Source organism: Balaenoptera physalus (assembly GCF_965194825.1).
Source record: "Balaenoptera physalus genome assembly, chromosome: 5".
Lineage (NCBI taxonomy): Eukaryota > Metazoa > Chordata > Mammalia > Artiodactyla > Balaenopteridae > Balaenoptera > Balaenoptera physalus.
The window spans coordinates 99,220,657-99,241,760 of record NC_138884.1 but is presented as its reverse complement, the minus strand read 5'-3'; the positions used below and the strand labels follow the sequence as shown (position 1 = coordinate 99,241,760).

General features: G+C 45.3%; 1 protein-coding gene across 1 annotated transcript in view; it reads right to left on the bottom strand.

Moving 5' to 3' along the window:
* CCDC149 (coiled-coil domain containing 149) overlaps positions 1-21,104 on the bottom strand; it is a 100,998-nt gene that overhangs the window by 5,377 nt on the left and 74,517 nt on the right. The window contains 3 exon segments of the mRNA XM_082462066.1: positions 9,026-9,142; positions 13,820-13,852; positions 15,240-15,316. Of these exon segments, the coding sequence (XP_082318192.1) occupies positions 9,026-9,142; positions 13,820-13,852; positions 15,240-15,316 (227 nt within the window).

The window sequence follows — 21,104 nt, the reverse complement described above, 5'->3', positions numbered from 1 at the left end:
ACCAGTCACTCCAGGTCGATTAATCCTCTAGAATTACAGGCTGGAAAATTCAGCTCTAGTAGTAAGCAGACAGGTCTCAACAGGGGCTGTGGATTTCAGACCGGAAGCCTAACCTTCTGAGCCCACTTAAGCCCCTTTCCGCCTGCCAGTCAATGCCACTACAGACAGCGCTGCGGGCAGGATGCCAAGAACACCCACGCTGGGAGGTCCTACCGGGCCCTGAAGTGATGGAGAGGAGCCGGGGGCGCGGGGGGGGGCCCCTCTGGACCCATTGTGCTTAATTACACCTTACTCTACAGCCTCCTAATCATTACAAAGACGGGGATCTGATTAAAAATCACATCCGTTTCAAGCCCTTCCCATAATTTTGATCAACAACTTTAAACGCTAATAGAAAAACATCTTATCTCTAATAAAACAAGTGCTGACAGAAAGATGGATGTCGAAAACCAGCCATATGGCCGACACGATTCCGTGCCTGGCCACGTGCACAGCGTGCAGCTCCCGCAGAAAGAGACGACACGGAGAAGCTTGAGGACCCGCATTTAATAAATCGAACTGCGCTGGCATCATCAGAATATTCACAGTTTGCAACAGGAGCCGTGTGTCCTTTTTCGCTTGCAGACTCGGAGGTGTTTTAGGAGAAAGTGACTTCGGTGAGCTGTCCTGATGCTTAATTCTTTACCACCCCGGGTGCCTTCAATGTGTCATCATGCCTGACCTCGTTCCCCTCCAAGTTTTCATGGTGTTCCTCCTACCTCCACTCTCTGGGGCCTCTCCTTGCCGTCTTCCAGGGTGGGAGCTTCTGCTGCAGGCTGGCTGGACTCAGCAGAGTCCGGGCAAGGTTTGGGGCACGACCCACTGGCGGCCAGGCCCGGCGGGGATGGCCCCATCTCGTCCCTCCGACTCTCCACGGGACTCTCTCTTGTGACCCCTTCTGGTTTGGCAGCTGCCTGCTCCTCTGTCGGTTTCACGATTTCCCTTCCAAGCCTGTTTACTTCTTCTTCCTCAGAAGGTAGCTGGGGTAATGAGGGATGAAAGTGCTTGCGTTGGCTCCTGTGGCTCTGATTTGCTGGGGAGCTAACGGCGGGCCTCCCAGCCTCCTCCCGCACTGTCAACGCCTCGGCAGTGGCACGACTTTCATCTCGTTCTTGCTTCTGAGCTGCCCCTGAAACAGACCAGGGACAGTATCAGGATCAGCCCTTACTTCCCTCTCCTCCCAACCTCGGGCCCACTGCTGCGAGGCCTCCGACATAGAAGATGCTGCTGAAGGGAACACAGGACCCACAAAAAAGAAAGCAGCCACTCTGGTGATTCCTGTGTCATTAATGGAGGGAAAGGGATCACGTGGGCCACGTCTGTAACCCCTCCTTTCCAGGCGCCTGGTTATCGCCTGCTTCGCTCTCTGACGGTGGTTCCTTGTGCCCATGACATATTTAACCTGAGGACAAAGGTTCTGTAGGTTCTGTAGCTCAGGGAAGATCTGGGGCTCTTTAGTAATGAAACGAGGTTCTGGCTGCTCTCTGTGTGGGAAACAGAAGGAGAGTTAGGGAGGGACTGAGCACCTCCACCCCCATCTCCATCAGCACCTCATTCTTTGATGCAGACCGCTTGTGCTTTCTCACTTTCAATAAACTGCTATATGCAAAAGCAACTTCAAGCTCCCTACCCCGCCTCACTAAACTGTTCTTTCTAAACCTGTACAACAGAGATTCTCTAGCTGCAACTGGAGGGGGATGGGAGAGAACATGGGGCCCTGAGAGCCAGCATCCAGCCCCCATTTTCCTATTTGCTTGCTTTGTGATCAGGATGACCTGTTTGGCCTTCTTTTTTTTTTTTTTTAACATCTTTATTGCAGTATACTTGCTTTACATTGTTGTGCTAGTTTCTGCTGTATAACAAAGCGAATCAGCTATATGCATATGTATATCCCCATATCCCCTCCCTCATGCGTCTCCCTCCCACCCACCCTATCCCACCACTCTAGGTGGTTGCAAAGCACCCAGCTGATCTCCCTGTGCTATGCAGCTGCTTCCCACTAGGTATCTATTTTACGTTTGGTAGTGTAGATATGTCCATGCCACTCTCTCACTTCGTCCCAGCTTACCCTTCCCCCTTCCCCGTGTCCTCAAGTCCATTCTCTACGTCTGTGTCTTTATTCCTGTCCTGCCCTTAGGTTCATCAGAACCCTTTTATTTTTAGATTCCATATATATGTGTTAGCATACAGTATTTGTTTTTCTTTTTCTGACTTACTTCACTCTGTATGACAGACTCTAGGTCCATCCACCTCACTACAAATAACTCAATTTTGTTTCTTTTTATGGCTGAGTAATATTCCATTGTATGTATGTGCCACGTCTTCTTTATCCATTCGTCTGTCGATGGACATTTAGGTTGCTTCCATGTCCTGGCTATTGTAAATAGAGCTGCAATGAACATTGTGGTACAGGACTCTTTTTGAATTATGGTTTTCTCAGGGTATATGCCCAGTAGTGGGGTTGCTGGGTCGTATGGTAGTTCTATTTTTAGCTTTTTAAGGAACCTCCATACTGTTCTCCAGAGTGGCTGTATCAATTTACATTCCCACCAACAGTGCAAGAGGGTTCCCTTTTCTCCACACCCTCTCCAGCATTTATTGTTTGTAGATTTTTTTGATGATGGCCATTCTGACCGGTGTGAGGTGATACCTCATTGTAGTTTTGATTTGCATTCTCTAATGATTAGTGATGTTGAGCATCTTTCCATGTGTTTTTTGGCAATGTGTATGTCTTCTTTGGAGAAATGTCTATTTAGGTCTTCTGACCATTTTTGGATTGGGTTGTTTGTTTTTTTGATATTGAGCTGCATGAGCTGCTTGTGAATTGGAGATTAAGCCTTTGACAGTTGCTTCATTTGCAAATATTTTCTCCCATTCTAAGGGTTGTCTTTTTGTCTTGTTTATGGTTTCCTTTGTTGTGCAAAAGCTTTTAAGTTTCATTAGGTCCCATTTGTTTATTTTTGTTTTTATTTCCTTTCTCTAGGAGGTGGGTCAAAAAGGATCTTGCTGTGATTTATGTCATAGAGTGTTCTGCCTATGTTTTCCTCTAAGAGGTTTATAGTGTCTGGCCTTACATTTAAGTCTTTAATCCATTTTGAGTTTATTTTTGTGTATGGTGTTTGTTAGAGAGTGTTCTAATTTCATTCTTTTATATGTAGCTGTCCAGTTTTCCCAGCATCACTTATTGAAGAGGCTGCCATTTCTCCATTGTATTCTCTTGCCTCCTTTGTCAAAGATAAGGTAACCATATGTGTGTGGGTTTATCTCTGGGCTTTCTATCCTGTTCCATTGATCTGTATTTCTGCTTTTGTGCCAGTACCATACTGTCTTGATTACTGTAGGTTTGTAGTATAGTCCAAAGTCTGGGAGCCTGATTCCTCCCACTCCATTTTTCTTTCTCAAGATTGCTTTGGCTATTTGGGGTCTTTTGTGTTTCCATACAAATTTTGAAACTTTTTGTTCTAGTTCTGTGAAAAATGCCATTGGTAGTTTGATAGAGATTGCACTGAATCTGTAGATTGCTTTGGGTAGTATAGTCATTTTCACAATGTTGATTCTTCCAATCCAAGAACATAGTATATCTCTCCATCTGTTTGTGTCATCTTTAATTTCTTTTATCAGTGTCTTATAAGTTTCTGCATACAGGTCTTTTGTCTCTGTAGGTAGGTTTATTCCTAGGTATTTTATTCTTTTTGTTGCAGTGGCAAATGGGAGTGTTGCCTTAATTTCTCTTTCAGATTTTTCATCATTAGTGTATAGGAATGCAAGAGATTTCTGTGCATTAATTTTGTATCCTGGTACTCTACCAAATTCACTGATTAGCTCTAGTAGTTTTCTGGTAGCAGGGCCTTCTTTTTTTCAGATACAAAATGAGGGGCAGGACTCTCTGATGTCCCTTCTGGACCTAACAAGCAAAAGAGGCTCTGCATGCCTGGGAAGCACTTGGGGAGTGAACTCTTGGCACCCAGACATGTGTGTTCAACACTAGACTCTGTGGTTCCCAGAAGTCAAGGCAGACCTTGACTGCTGTCCCCACACCCCCAGGCCTCTAGTTCTGATACAGATTTGCTTCTCACATTCAAAAGAAGCCATTTTCCTTCTCTTAAGTCCTTTAATGACCATAGAAATTTCCCGGGGACAGACATTCGATCAAACCTTGTATATACTCTAAAGCCTGTATTTAGTCATGGACCACTATGTATTACTCTCCTAAGAGCTCATTGACTTCAGTAAGTATTGTACCTGAAAATGAGACCATTACTTGTGCTTAAATGAAATTCATGAATATATAAATGAGTGAGTAAAGCAAGCCTTGATTTTTAAAAAAGTAACTACTCAGATCTGTTCAGCCAGGATAACATATGTTAGTTCCTAATAGGTTCCCGTGCTCCTCCTGCTCTAATCCAACCTATCAGGAGAGGAACCTTCCCTAAGGCTTTGCTACTAAAAGTGGGGTCCGTGGACCAGCAGCAGTGGCATCACCTGGCAGTTTGTTGGACATGCAGTGTCCTACCCCAGACCTACTGGTTCAGAATCTGCATTTTAGTAAGATCGCAGGCGATGTGGCTGCACATTACAGTGTGAGAAACACTAGAGCGGAAACACAAATATGACTATGCCTTTCCCCAGCTCTCAAACCTCCAAAGGCTGCCAGCACCCTGAGAACAAAGCCCAAGCTTCTCCTGACATTCAAGACCTTCAGTGACCCAACATCCATTTACCTGCCATGCCAACTCTTCTCCTTGTGTCCTTATACTCCAGCCACACCGAACCCTTCATGGCACCCAGCCTGCCCTCTGCGTCTTTGCTTACATGGTTGATGCCTCCGTGACCATCATTCCTTGATGCGTCAAGATGACCAGCTTCAAGAGTGAGCCCCACCCCCACCTAGTCCGTGAAACCTGTTTGATTAAATCCTTCCACTGTCCTAATCCCCACAAGGTTGTGTCTGAACCTCCAAGGGAACTTCATACTTTTTACTTTTTTAACCCTTAAATTGTTACTTATGTATAATTAGCTTATAAAACGCACCTGAAGTATAAAATCTTACCTGATTAATTTTTTACCTTTGCCAGTGTTCTATAGCAGGGGCTCAGTAAATAGCTTATTAAATGTTTGAATCTATAGACATATACATGAATGCATGAATAAATGAATATATTAGTACATATATTTCAATACTATCCATAAATAAATGAAAGCAGTCCTTGAATTTATTTGTTCCAGGTTCAGGTTGTTAAAAGTTCTTAAAATGGCACTTTGAGAAAAGAAGATTTCTAACTCACACAATCATTTAGCTACATCTGTGGTAGCTCAGGGAAGCAATCACATAATTTTCATACTAACAAATGAAAAAATGTTATAGTGGTTATACAGGAGACACGGGGAAACACGGAGTCAAAATGAGCCAGTTTCCAGCATAGTGCAAGAAGCTTTATTCAAAAGGAATAAATTATGGTCCTTTCTGCGGCTAAATTTTTCACCAACGTGAGATGAATAAACTCCTTCTGGAAATTACTCTTATGAAATTACTTCTTCCAGGACACTTAATAGTATATTCTGGTGCCCCTGAAAAATTAATTAACCTTATCCATAACAACCTAACCCCTAAACCATTTGCGCTGTTTTTACTGTAGGTCAGGTTAATCTTCTCTACCTTAATTTACATTTAAGGGAGGGTGGTCTAAATTACACTGGGGCCTTTTGGTTCGCCAGTCCTTTGCCTTGTGCCATTTTTTTAGATGACATTCCGCTCACATCCAAATGTATGAATCTTTTTTAAAATGGCAAACCTCTGAGATTACCAGGGAGAACTTCTCAACTTTTGGGGGGTGAGGGGAACGGGGGCCACACTGCTGTCATCATTATAGGTCAAGGCACAGTCGCAATAAGGGAATGGACATGGCTGTAATTCTCTTGTCTGGTCCTATTGCGGATTTTTTGTTTTGTTTTTTCAGAGAAAGCCTAGATTTTCAGAGTCTCAGGACCGTAAACATATAGGGACCAGGCTCTGAGACTGGTTTATGGTTCAACAGCAGGATTTGCCAATCCTCTTCTCGCTTTTGTTCATCCAAAAGGTATCTAAACAGTATACTCAAGTAGTTATAAGAAGAGAAAGAAAAGTTACTGAAATACCACAACTCTTGAGCTAATTAGGAGGACCTCTGGTTATTTGCTGTGGGAGCAGAATCTTCCTTTAACTCTGTGATTCTGGAATGTTGACTCTTAAGCTGTGGGAGTTTTATTTCTCCTTTGAGAACAGACACATAGCATTGCCATTTCCATAAAAGAAAGATTTCTGAATTGGCTCAGAATTGGAAAATATTATTACCCCCGAAATAGTAATTATTCCATGCTGCTTTAGCACACAGAATTAGTATCATTAATACTTATTAATAACAATATACATATCAATAATGATGAGGCAATCAACTGACACAAATGCATTAGGACACAAATAGTGCAGAAAGAAAAAATATTTTCTCTAAAAGAAAAAAACAGTAGCTCTTTGTAGAAAGGATTGCTGGTCTTCTAAAAATGGGTTCCCTCCTCCCTAACATTGGCCCGAAGGGCACATTCATCTTCTTTTGTTAACTGGTCTCTGATGGGCTTTGTCCTCCTGAGTGTGAGCTGCTTTCAGTTGGAATTAATCAGAGATGCAGCGGTGATGAGGGCATCCCAGACACTGACAGCAGTTACATAAATGCTTCCTTGTTGCCACCCGTGCTGGCGAAGGACAGGGTTGAAACAATGAGAGCTAATGATGGAACTCTGAAAGCTATCATTTTGAATCAGGCCATTACTTACGCCACCCTTCTGAAAATCAAGCCAGGCTCAGACTCCATGTCAGGTTAGCAGGCTTGGGCCTGCCCGGGGGCTCAGCAGGCCACAGCAGACAGAGGGCTTTGGATCTCCATGGGGACACTGGATGCTGGCGTGGGATGACCACCAGCCAAGGCATGTTCCAGACTGCACAGTGGGCTACAGTACGTTACGGGCCAGCCTTGCAAACAGCCACATGCTGCTGGCTAGAAAGTCCCAGCCTTGTCTTCTGGCCAGTGTGGGAACCACACAAGTCAGGGGCTCTCTCCAGGAATTCTTCCCGCATGTGCTTGGGGAACCTCTCTGTTGAAATCCTAGACCTGTCCAGGCTTCTCTTCTTACCATTCCATGCACTAATATGAGTGATCTGGATAGGCTTCAAAACACAGCTGTACAGAAGCAGGAGTGAGCCTTGCTGAACCCAGCTCAGATTAGCAGAACCACCCATCTGATCCAAAGACTCAGGATAAATAATACATAGTTGTTGCTTTAAGTTCTAAGTTTTGGGGTGTTTTATTGTACAACAGCTAACGATAGACAGTTGGGAGCCACTTGAAATTTCTGAGCAGAGTACAACCATGATGGAAAGCAGTGCTCCAGAAGCTTCATCACACAGCAGCAGGATGAAGACGGGAAGGGAGTAAGGAGATTCTGGGAGGCAGGAAAACCAGGATGGAAGCCTTGCCAAGAAGGTCAAGGGGGCCTAAACCAAGCCAGAGGTGGTAGGAATGGAGATACAAGAAACTCTGAAGAAATAGTAGCAGCAGACTAGATACGGATGGAGAAGGAAAGTGGACGGTGGTTGATGATGACTCTGCTGGATAGCTAAATGACAAAAAGGAGAGGAAGCAGAAAGAGTTGTGATGTCATACTTGAGAAGTCCATAGAATATGCAGGTGGGAAAATTTGTGCTTTGGGAAATATGGGACTGTAGTTCTGCAGACGGGACCCACTGGGAAAAAATTTCAAAAATATTTTCATAGAGGTGTGGTTGAAGGCATGACTCTGAGCAAGAGAAGATGGAGAGGAAATGTAGCAATCCAGGAAAGAAGCGTGACTCCCGTGTGCTGGGTATATTAGTTATCTAATGCTGTACAAATTATCTCAAAACTTAGCAGCTTAAGACTCAGGAGCCTGGGAGCAGTTTATCTGGGTGGTTCTTGCTAATGGTCTCTAATGTGGTTGTCATCAAAATGTTAAACAGGGCTGTTGTCATCTGAAGGCTTGACTGGGGCTGGAGAATCTGCTTCCAAGATGGCACACTCACATGGCTGATGGCTGGAAGGCTCAGTTCCAGGCCACATGAAGATCATGTAGGGCTGCTCAAGAATCTTCAGGACATGGCAGCCAGCTTCCTCCAGAGCGAATGATCCAAGGTGGAGAGAGCAAGGCAGACTCCACATATCTTTCATAACTTGGCCTCAGAAGTCACATACCATCACTTCTGCTGTAATCCATCAGTCACACAGACCAACGCTGATACAGTGTGGGAGAGGACTACACAAGGGCACAAATGCCAGGAAGTGGAGCTCAATTGAGGCCATCTTGGAAGCTGGTAACCACACTGGGGGTGGAGGGAGAAGATGAGCAAAACTCAGGAAGATGTGAAAGATAGTTTAGTCAGGGAAATGAGACTGCCACCTGGGAAGAGGTCTGGTTCTCGACCCTGTTACTTCATCTGGCACCTTAAGTGGGCCCTTGATCCCCTTCAAAACACACTGCCTCCAGAAAGTGTGCCTGGTAAAGAAGTTTTTTTCTCCATCCGACTGATTCCTAGACCACTTACCACATTGCCAGGCAAATGTGCCAAGATTTCCCTGACGTTGGTACCACATCTCACCGTCTTACAGGTAGGGAAACTGAGGCTGAAGTTACCAGTCCAAGTTCTCACAGCCAGTGTGACGTGGGGCTGGAGTACGAACCCAGGTTGCTCAAATCCTGAGCCCTCACTCTTAACCTCTATGCCACCATGCTGAGAGTGTAGGGATGCTTGTTCTTCTGCAGGAAGCTCCAAACAAGACAAACCCACACAGGCAACAAGAAGAAACATGAGAGATGACCCAACAGTGCCACAGAAGCTGCAGGAAGGTGAAGGACTGATGTCCACCAAGCCCCTGTGCCAGGCACAGGCCAGGCAAAGAGCAAGAAATCAAGGGCTGCTTACCATCCTTGGGACTCGCTTTGTTCTCAGCGAGCTGCTCGACGAACTTGAGCAGTGGGGATCTCGACCTCTGCGTGGTGGGAAGAGCGGGGTCACCAAACAGTATGGTGTCTTTGCCTCCTGTCATGGAAAAGAGGAAAATGGACATATTATGTCACCACTGGAGTCATGGTCACACTCATCCCACACAAGGGACTGGCTGTTTGGGTGAACAAGGCACCTTCTGCAATCGTAGGGAGCGCTGTGGGAGGGAAAGGGCCAGCATTGCCCTCTCTGCAGTGTGAGGACCTGGCAGAAAGGTCCAGGGCCAGCTGTCTATGAGTCCTAGAGTCTGCTCAGGACATGGCTGCCCACAAATGCCACCGTTAAGGGGTAGCCTGCTATGTCTGCCAAAAACGGAGTGGCTTTGATCTGGGTGAGACAATAACAATAATAACGACAGCAGTAGAGTGCTTTGAGCGCAGGCTCTGGAGCCATGCTGCAGTGCTTGTGTCCTGGACCCCATCGCTTGCTAGCTGGGTGGCCTTGGGCAAGTCACTGAACCTCTCTGAGCCTGTAAAGTGAGGAAGAATAACAGCACCCACCTCATGGGGTGGTGGTGATAAAATGAACTGATTCATGTCAAGCACTTAGGCATTTCATCAGCGCTCAATAAATTTCACACGTTGAAATGATTACTTTATGGTGGAGACAGAACTGCCATACACATATCTCTGATTTAATTAGCTTTGGTCATTTAGATCGAATCATAAGTATGTCATAAGGCAGGTAGCATCAGGTTCCCTAAATGATGACAGCTAAACTCTACTTAGGACATAGAGACCTGCACCAGCCAAACCCTTTTATGGATTCACATGGACTCCCTAAGTGGATAGAGAAAGCCTGAGGCAAAGAGAAGGAGGAAAGGAAAACCATTACAACTTTACTTTTGAGGCCATGGCAAGGTATGGGGGTGAGGATCAGGGAAGCGTGACTTTGAAACACGAGCTTGATGAGCACAGACACAACACACGTACACAGAAAGTGATGCTGCCCAGTGATGAGGAGAGCCCTGCAGGGAGGACTGGATCCCAGACTCCTGCCCATGAGCCCTGAAGATTCTCTCGGTGGGAACCACCATGCCAACAGTGAAAACCCTGGGGGGCCATGGCCCAGCCCGTGCTCCAGCCTTAACTGTCTGACTTTGGATGAGACCTTATCTGAAGCCAAGTCACTTGAACGTCTCTGGGGCTCAGATCAGAGGCTCTAAAGTTCTCTACTCAGTTTCAGGTTCGGCAGAGCACAGAATGGTATTTGGGTCAAGATGTCCACTCCTTTGGATAGCCAGGCGAACCTTGGCCTGTACCTCGGAGCCCTCGACTTGTTTATAATACTACCCTCCCTGTAGGCCATGCACGTCTTATTAACTTGATGTCCAAGACTGTAGCAGAGAGTTTGGCGTATGGCGGGTGCTTCATAAACAGCTGGTAACTGTGCATAAATGGCTGATGCGTTCTTGGAAATCCTGATGTCTTGGTGGGCATGGGTGCCTGCAGCTGCCCAGGAAGATGGAATATGTTACTAGCAGCCACTGCTCTCTGGTTTCCGCTATATGAGGGTCATCCCAGAAGAGAAATCTGATAGGACCTGACCCTGAGGTTCTCCACCAGCACAGCTATTATCTCAAGTGGGAAAAAGTCCCGAACTCTTCAGGACCACAGTCTGGAGAGGTTTCCCAAGGAGAACCATTTGAGCTATACCTTGGGATATTTTAAGAGGCTCTCAGGATGAAGTCAACCCAGTCAGGTCTCCTCTTGTGCTGCAAAGATAAAATCTAGAAACACCATGAGGAACTAATGGTTGTTATGAAGCCATAGCAGATGCCTCAGGTGGGCTTCTTTTGTTTCTCTCCACCAAGGCAACAGTTACTGGCCTCAAGTCAGGGACGGAACTGCAATTCCTGACCCATCTTTCTCTAGCAGGTCGGCTGGAAGCTCTCTAACCTTAAGGGGACTCAGGAAGAGGCACGCTCTGCACTCTGTGTCCCAACAAGCCTTCCAAGTCCCCTCTGCCCTGTGGCCAAGGAATCAGAATTACGGGCAGAGTTGGGAGCTGGATGCAGCCGAGTGACTAAGGCGCCAGGTGGATGGTGCGGGGAGCCTCGGCCCTTCCTATTGTGAGGAATTCTCTAGGGCAGGATGTCTCCGTGGCTGTTTCCAACCACAGGGATTATCCACTCCGCAATGGCTCCTCAAAAACACTGGTACCAGCACATAAAACTTCTCCAAGAATCTGAGCAACAGTCATGCAGACAAGGGAAATAGAAGCCGCCATTCATCCATATCCAGTCAAAGTAGGGGCTGGGGAGAAGTTAAATACCTCCCTAAATCCCTGCGTGCAGAGATCATTTCCTTATCTGATGGTAAAATGCCAAGATTTGGTTTTTGCAAAATATTTGAAGAATTCAAAGACCTTCCTTAGAAGGCTCTCAGTTCTGTTGTTTCTAACTAAGCCCGGAGTCTATCTGTGTTGACTAAATTGAGCTCTAAACTGATGGCCTGCTGTCTTCTAGTTGCACTTTGGTTCTTGGGACTGGGGAGTGGGGTGAGGGTGGTCCACGAACTAGATTTGAGCCACAACCAATGTAGGTCACACAGGCCCTTCCATTCAACTGGTGTTTGAGTTTCTGGAAGCCCTCCTGATTCCGTGTAACACAACGTCCCTCGTCCCCTTCTCCAAAATGTGCCAGTTACTTTCAAAATGCACATTTTCCTCCTCAGGCTGATGTTGAGAGTGGAGAACAGAGAATTCAAATAAAAAGCTCAAAGAGCCAGGCTCTGCTCTTGCCAGATTTTTTTCTGGCTTTCAGTATTTCTTTTCAGAGCATGAGCACATCCAGGAAATCTCCCCTCAGTCCCCCCCTTCCCCCCAGGCATCATTCTCACCTGCAGACTCCAGCAAAAGGCTGGGAGAATGAGGCGGACAGCTAGGGGCTGAGGAAGGTGGAGGGTCACTCCTTTCTGAAGGACATGGCCAACCAGCCCACCCCCTGGCTTCCTCAAAATAGCCCCGTGCCTTTCCCACTTCTCAGGGACCCGTTAAACAGTCTGGAGTACACTCTACTTTCCAGATGATTTTTCCATGTGGGCTGTGACATCTGTTACACTTGTCTACTTCCCAGCAAGATCACACATTTGCCCCAACTTTATCAGACACCATCAAGAGCTATATATTGTTGGCTGAGAGAGTGAGGAGGGAGGGAGAAGAGAGTCAAAGGAAAATCATAGCATGCTCCAATTCCAAGAGTAATTCTGCCTTATAGTAATGAGTGATGGGCTCCTTCACAATGGTCCTTTAAAGTCTCAGGATAGATGGTTCCAGCTTCTGAATTTTTCTTCTCCAATTCAACTTGCTTTGAGAACCAATCCCCAGCTGATCTAATCTACACTCTACACCCCCCACCCCCTGTGTGTGCCCCTCTTCTCTGAATTGTACTTCCCCAGTGCAGGTGGAGCACTGAAATGAAGATCTGAGCACCTGAGTTCAGCCTCTGTGGTCTTAGGTATCACCTAACTTCCTGAGCTTCTGTTTCCTTACCTAAAATGAGGGGATCAGACTAGATCAGGAAAGGGAAAAATGTTTTCTCTCACATATCTACTCTGACCAAGAGGTGGCTTCTTGGAAAGCAAAAATGGAAGACTGTTTTTAGGGCCACATGTGAGATCAGCAAGGAGTGATGTGAATGATTAGCAATGCCTGCCACTGGCATGAGAATGGTGTTGGTTATATACACCAAGCATTTGCCATCCTTGAACTTTTTGCTCTCATCTGTCCTTCTAAGTCCAGCATACGATGACTTGTCACATTATTCCCTCACACACTAACATCTTTATCATTTAATTGATACTTAATTATGTAATATTTTGTGCTTTCCTTTCACTGTTTGATGCATATTCATCTTACTTCCCTAGTGGGACTGTCGATTCTTGGAGGGGGCGAGGGGCATGTCTAGAATGCCTGGTACAGGACTGAATTCACAAAGCTGATGCTCAAAAAGGTATCAGTATATTATGGGTTGATTTATTAGAGGAGACACTGATCCTTTCAAGATGCTGGTAAATACGAGAGCGCTAGCAATTCTCTGAAACCACTGGGACTCAATCCCAACTCCAGTTGGCTGAAATCCTATGATTTGGCTCTTACTTGGGGAAGGAGGAAGAGGAAGAAGAGAAGAGAAGAGTGGAATAAGAAGAGGAAAAGGAGGTGGAAGAGGAGGAGGAGGAGGAAGAGGAAGAAGAGAAGGAAAAAAGAACATACTTCCTCTTGCTCCGCTATTCAGAAGGTTAAATGGAGACCACAGAACAATGAGCAGACAGGAGAGACTGGTCTGATTTGCACTAAAAGAGGCCACTCCCCACCCCCCAATCTCACCATGGTTTGAAAATGATCACAAGGTGACACCTCATTGCAACCCCCTTCATCACTGCACCAGGGCAATGCTATCGCCATTACATAAACTGTGTCAGGTCAGGGGGAATTGCCACTCTTTATTTCTGTCCTCCCACTTTGCATCTATGTGGAGGCCAGAGATCAGAACAAACATGGCTGGGGCGTAAAATCCATTCAGTTACTGCCGTCCAAACTAATTTTACCGTTTAATATTTGCTTTGTGCTAATTGAATTCTCTATTTCAATTGGCTGTTCTAATCAGAAAAGTGCAAGGATACATAGAGAATGCATTTCTATTTATTTACATGCAGGGATGATATTAATGCACTGCTATTAGCCACAAACAAAGATATTTCAAACAGAACATACTCCCAAATCCTACGGAAACATTGTAGCTCAGGCCTTCAGGCAGCAAAAAAAAAAAAAAAAAAAAAAAAGGAAAGAAACAATTGTTATTGCATAATAGCCATTCTAACCTAGACCAAACAACAGCAGAGATAGGAAATTCTCAGCATTCTTTCATTTATTCCACTTCCATCTTTTTACATAAGTTGTAGAAATAAAACATTGTGAAATCTCACTAAGTCATTTGGAGAGAAAAAGAAAAATCCAAACTCCAGTACATGCACAGAAATAGCAATCTGACTGCACAAATAAACGATAAATTTGCCTGACTGTGTTGAAATTCAATGCAATAAAAGAAAGGCCTTCAAAAGAGATAAGGTTTTAACTGCATCAAAATGTTCTTGTGCAAAATAGATCATTCAAATCCCCAGGATGGCACTTGCCACTAATTAGGTCTGTTAGGTCTTTTGACATCAAGTTCAAGGAATCTCTACTAAAAATTCCAATTTATGAAACACACTTCCAGGCAACCTAAGGTGGCTATTCAGATTTATGTTAAGAAAACATGTGGTTTTGTCCATGTCCCCGTGGCAATGTTCATTTCTCATCCATTACAAGGAAGCAACCAATATGATTCAAGGGTAGAGAAGGGTTTGTGCAGAAAGGTTAAGTAACTAAAAATATTCGTACAAAGTTGTTTCCAGGGAAAGAGGAGGTGGTGGAAATGATAAATATAAGTTTCTGGAGAGTGTAAAGAGAAAGAAGAGTAGCTGACGGGGGTCTCATGAAGGGGGTATTTTACCAGGACAAATGGGTAAATATAGCTAATTAAAGTGAAACATCAGTTTCTTCACACCCTGTACCACTGCAAAAAATAATCTCCAGAGGAAGTTTTGATTTTCGATCTCTGTAACAAATGGGATGGGGGGTGGCGCGGAGAGAGAAGGAGGTTATAAAGTGCATTTGGGATAGACAATTGTTGGTTCTTATATTCATTTTTAGGACTGATGATTAAATTGAACAAGTCTTTGTAAGTTTGTACATTCATTTTTAGAACTGATGATTAACTAGAATAAATTTTTGTCAGTTCCTATATTCATTTTTAGGGGTGATGATTAAATTGAATACATCTCTATAAGACACCTACAGGGAAAAAAATGAAGCAATTTACCATACTCATAAAAGTTAAAAATAAAATATATACAGATATATACAATGACAATTTCAGAATTTAGATTAGCAAAACTTCATAGTTCACCTTGCATATTTATTATTTTTTTCTGATTTCCTCCAAAATGATGGCTTCTAAGTTTAAAACACTTGTAGATTTCTCAGCAACGATCATCAAATAAAAGAACATTAAAAAGGTAAAGTCTGCTCTGCAAATTTTCAAAAAAAGAAATTTTTTTTCAAAAAAAGAAAATTTTCATGAAGTTCTACTTACCTGGAAGACTCCACAAACCAGAAACTTCCAGAGTTCTTAATTTTTTCTCCAGTTCAGCCACCCGATTCCCTAGGATTCTGGAAAAGGGGAGAGAATGACAAAAAACACCAATGAACATCGATCTCATCAGCTCTCAGGGCTGTGAGCAGGATACTTGGGAAGCCCCCTAGTGCCCTAATAGAGAGAACATGTTTTGAGACTTAAGATATATGCTAAAAACTGTGTGTGTGTGTTTGCTCCACACACACATACTCTATTGAAAGTACATATGAAAATATAAAGTGAATAATTAAAAATGATTTTAAAATTACTGAAATGTTGTCATTCAAGTGAATCTTCTCCCACAAAGGTAGCTGCACAGCCAAACAATGATTCTACCATTGCCCAGACATCTTACATCATTTCTATTTGCTCAATGCTAAAGATGACACTTAATTTTGAATACTCTTACAAGTATCACACCCTGATTCTTTGAGGGGGGATCTGAGTTTCAGAAACAACCAAGTCTAACAAATAATATGGAAGAACATGCTTGGTAATGTTACTTAGAGGTAATAAAATAATAAGATCTGCCTTCTTAGACCTAAACTATGGCTTACAGATGTCTATATCCTTGATATCTAGCATAATGTCTGGTAGATGGTAGGTGCTCAATAAATATATTTGATTAAATAAATGCTTTCCTTTTTTTCATGGCTTGTAATGATATCCGGAGAGAATTAAAAAATAGGCATTTCAAAAACTTTTCAGAAATTACAGAATCACTAGAATAATTACATTGCCTTCCAAGGTGCCCATTCTGACTCACTGTGATGTATAAGATCTAGAATGTGTATTTGAACAGATTACTCTGCTTACTTGGAAGCCAAACTTTGTCTATATGCATGGAAAGACATAAATGTGGGCATATATTTTCCCTCCTTCACTCTACACAAAATTAAATATAGTTGGGAAATGATTTGATAGTCATCTAAAACTTCAATCATTTTCCATTGGCCCGGAAATTGAAAAACCAGTCTTTATCTTTGGGGGATATTCTTGGCATTGCTGTGCTAAAATGATGTGGAAATCACCTTAATAGCCAAGTTTCAAATCCTTTCAGCAGGAGAAACCAGAACGCCAGAATTGTTCTTCTACCTCTCTTTATATTCCAGACATAGCTGCACACACCCACATACATACCGAGACATGAATATGTATATATCTGTACATATATATGTGGCTTTGAATTCATCCTTATTTTACCTGAATTCACTTGCGGCGTCTTACTTAATTAATATTCCCTTTGAGTTCACAGAAAACTCTTTGACGTGACTCTATGTGGTTTTGTTCACCTAGGTACTTAGAGTTTTCTTTTCTTCTTTTCCTTAAGTCTTAAATTCTGCATAGTCGTTATCAATTACTTTCAATTTTCACTCTATGTGTTGGGTCTATTCTGCTTTCATGTCTCTGACCCCTCAACAAACACCTCTTTTCGTAATCTCACTTTCAATATTTTGCTCAGACCCTCTGATCCGAGCTCCCTTTTCACCAGCTGATGGGTCTGAGATGCAATCACAGCAGTGTTCAAGTTGATGCCTGCTTCTTAGCGAGATCAGATCATCTGTACATGGCTGCCTCTTGGAAACAAAAGATAAGGCTTAACTCTTCTGTGGACAATGAAGGATGCCGTCAGGGCAACGTTCAAAGGCGTGGTGCAGAGACATTTGGCTGCATTTTTTCTGATGGTCCTGGATAACGCAGCCATGTCTCCCAGAAATGCGCTGAGGTGAATTTGTTGGGGTCCCTAACAGCCTAACAGTCTCAGGGACTCTGCCTAAGTTTGTCAGGGCTGACTGCTTTCTTCTTTAGCCTGACATAAGCATCTGATGCAGGGCTGGAGGTGATAAAATGAACCCAGCAGAAGTTGTGGTAGTAGTAATAGTAACAATAATGACATCAATAACAATAACAACTACACTACAGTTAACACAAATAGCAACTAATCTTTCCTGAGTCCCAGGTCTGAGTCAGAGCCTATGCCAAACACCTACTAAATATGCATTTTTTTATCTGACCTGACAAAAACTCTGCAGCGTAGACTGTATTTTTATCCTCCTTTTCCACATGTGAACTCTAACAAACAGAGAGGTTAAGCAACTTGTCCAAGGACACACAGTTCATCTCAAAGCTGTGTCTTTTCCCAACCCTCAGTGTTCTCACCCACCATACTCGACTCCTCCCACTAGAAAACAGAGGCAGTATTTGGGAAGTTAGTTAACTTAACCAAAACCACATGTAGGACTCAGCTGGTGATGAGTCTGGATTTTTAACCTATACCTCAGTTTGCCTCCCAAGTGCATGCTCTTAACCGATAACCCCCTAATGGCACTAGAAAACCAGCATTCTCACACCTAAAGCAAGTGCTCTTTAAAACCGTTCATAACTGATATATGGACGCAGCCATAGCTGGACTTGCAAAATATAACCCAAGATATTTCAAATGACAGAGAGTCTTCTAACTGGCCTCACACTGAACAGATATGGCATGTGGTCCACTGAACGTGGTGTGATGCAGCCCACAGAGAGAAGGGGGTTATCTGAGTCTCAATAGCTGGCAGTATTCATAGATGGAGACAGTAGAAGTACAAACAGGGTCTGTTCAATGAAGTTCAACCAATCCAACAATTATTGAGGCTGTAGGGGACACTCAAGAGAAGCAGACCCTGTCCCTACATTTAGGGACTAAAATTCTGGCGGGAGACAGACAGATGCACACAAACAGACACACACAAGTACAGTGCCAGTGGAAGGCTTTAACAGCAGTTGATATTTATTAATCACTTGTTCTGTACCAGGTATTACTCTAAGCCTTGCACAAATATTATCTCCCTTAGCCCCTTGTGACAATAGATGAGGTAGCTCTTATTACGTTTATTAGAGGCCAACTAACTTGCCCTGGGTGACACAGCTGGTAAGTGGAGGGTCCATAATCAAAACCCGAGCCTGCAAATACACAAGTCCTTCAGTAGAACTGTGGAGAAGACGTGAAAATTAAATGAAAGATGAATCCAGAGCGGCTTGTAGGGACCGAGATCATGAATGATCTTGCTGCCAGATTGAGAATGGTGAGACTTTTATTCATTGGTCACAAGGAGACAATGAAGGGTTGTAAGCAGAGAAGCAGCATAAGGAAGTTTAGGAAAACTGTTTTGGACGTGGGGTTGAGAATGAACTGGAAGGAGGATGAGTAGAAACAGAAAGACCAGTTAGGAGAGTGTTGCACTGGGCAGTGATGACGATGGCTCAAAAGAGCCAGAGGGGATGCAGGGAAGCCAAAGGAATGGAGTAATAATACGGAGGAAGACGAGCAGTTGGAGCTGCCTACGGGATATCGGGGTAGACAGCTGCACAACCGGGAGACAGGAGGAGCTGGGAGAGCAAAGATGAGAGTACACGCTGGGGGTGGGTCTGCTCCCCAACACAGCGTGAGGAGTCAGAAGAACAGAGCGTCAGAGCACCGCCTGCGGAAGGTGAGAAAGGACCAGAGAAGCGCAGGTGGAGAGGGAAGAGGCGTGCCAGGGCCACGTGGGGAAGGGGAGAGAAGGTTCCTGGTGGGCCAGCATGGTCGGTATCGTCTTTTTCTAGAAGGAGGTCACACAGGATGAAAAAGGCCACTAAAGGGGCTTCCGTGGTGGCGCAGTGGTTGAGAATCTGCCTCCTAATGCAGGGGACGAGGGTTCGAGCCCTGGTCTGGGGAGATCCCACATGCCATGGAGCAACTAGGCCCGTGAGCCACAACTACTGAGCCTGTGCGTCTGGAGCCTGTGCTCCGCAACAAGAGAGGCCACGATAGTGAGAGGCCCGCGCACCGCGATGAAGAGTGGCCCCCGCTTGCCGCAACTAGAGAAAGCCCTCGCACAGAAACGAAGACCCAACACAGCCAAAAAAAATAAAAAAATAAAAAATAAATAAAAATTAAAAAATTAAATATTAAAAAAAAAAAAGAACAGAAAAAGTCCACTAAGAAGACATGCCCCACCCTTGAGAGAGCTGTTACAAGACAGAGGAAGGGGTGAAATCCAGAATCCATGTGACAGGGGTGGGAAAAGCAGCCTATGAGAAGGTTGAAGCAGTGAATATAGATGATGACTCTTCAAGTAGTTTAGCAGGGAATCCAAGGAGACAGCCAGGGCAGTAGCCTGAGGCATAAACAGGCTTGAGAGAGATTTTTTTTTTGTAGGACGGGGGAGATTTTAAAATAAAGTTTTTATTTAGCGGTGGCTTGTTTTAGGATAGGGGAGATTTCAGCATATGTCTACCCAGTAGTCTAGAAAAATCCTCCAGATGCCAGGCTTCTAGAGAGATTTTCAGTAGTAGTTTCCGATGATAGCAACATCACAGGAAATCTGCAAAGAGAGAACGAACCCAGGAGCTGGCCACCACTGTGCCTCTGTCCTTGCTCTCTGCACAACACAGCAAGCAAGAATCTCTGAGTGAGGGTCCTGGGGGGACCCCGATCCCAAAGAGGAAGAGGTGGCCATGGCCTCACACAGACTGGAGAGAACCGTGCCCCCCTACCTCCACCTCAGGGGACCTTCTTTTGAATCTCTGCTCTGATCCCCGACAGCTCCCGCTGCTTCCAAGACCTTGAACTTCCAAGCTACCTACCACCGGCCAGGGAGTGGGGAGAGCAGTGAAGAGTTTTAGGCAAAGCACAGAGGGTAGTGAAAGGCCAGCGTATCCTCACGTACTGACCACCGCGGCTACCACCCCAGCACTGGCAGAGTGATGGCTTGTTGGGCAGGGCTGGAGGACCAGAGGCGGTGTGCTGTGAAGCATACTCTTTTTTTTTTTTTTTTTAATTGAGTTATTTGTTTTGTGTGTGTGTGTGTGTGTGTTTTAAAATTTTATTTATTTATTTATTTTTGGCTGCGTTGGGTTTTCGCTTCTGCGTGAGGGCTTTCTCTAGTTGCGTTAAGTGGGGGCCACTCTTCATCGCCGTGCGCGGGCCTCTCACTATCGCGGCCTCTCTTGTTGCGGAGCACAGGCTCCAGACGCGCAGGCTCAGTAGTTGTGGCTCACGGGCCCAGTTGCTCCGCGGCATGTGGGATCTTCCCAGACCAGGGCTCGAACCCGTGTCCTCTGCACTGGCAGGCGGATTCTCAACCACTGCGCCACCAGGGAAGCCCGAGACATACTCTTAACGTCTGTCTCTTCATTAATGCTTTGCCACCTGTTTCTAAGACACGTGAAGCCCGTCCCGTCTTTAACCATAGCTAGACAACTGCAAACTCACAAGAAGTCCCTCAGGCAAAATGCTTATCAATTGAACTTCCTCTCCAAATATAAAGTCCTAGGTTTATTCATCAGTTCTTCAAGATGGCTCCCATTGGGCCTTCTCAGCGTGGGGGGGGGGTGTGCGTGTGGGGAGGTGTGCGTGTGGGGGGATGTGCGTGTGGGGGTGTGCGTGGGGGGGGTGTGCGTGTGTGGGGGTGTGCGTGGGGGGGGGTGTGCGTGTGGGGGGGTGTGCGTGGGGGGGTGTGCGTGTGGGGGGGTGTGCGTGTGGGGGGGTGTGCGTGGGGGGGTGTGCGTGGGGGGGGTGTGCGTGTGGGGGGGTGTGCGTGGGGGGGGGTGTGCGTGGGGGGGTGTGCGTGGGGGGGGGTGTGCGTGTGGGGAGGTGTGCGTGTGGGGAGGTGTGCGTGTGGGGAGGTGTGCGTGTGGGGAGGTGTGCGTGTGGGGGGGTGTGCGTGTGGGGGTGTGCGTGTGGGGGGTGTGCGTGGGGGGGTGTGCGTGGGGGGGGATGTGCGTGTGGGGAGGTGTGCGTGTGGGGGGTGTGCGTGGGGGGGGTGTGCGTGGGGGGGTGTGCGTGGGGGGGTGTGCGTG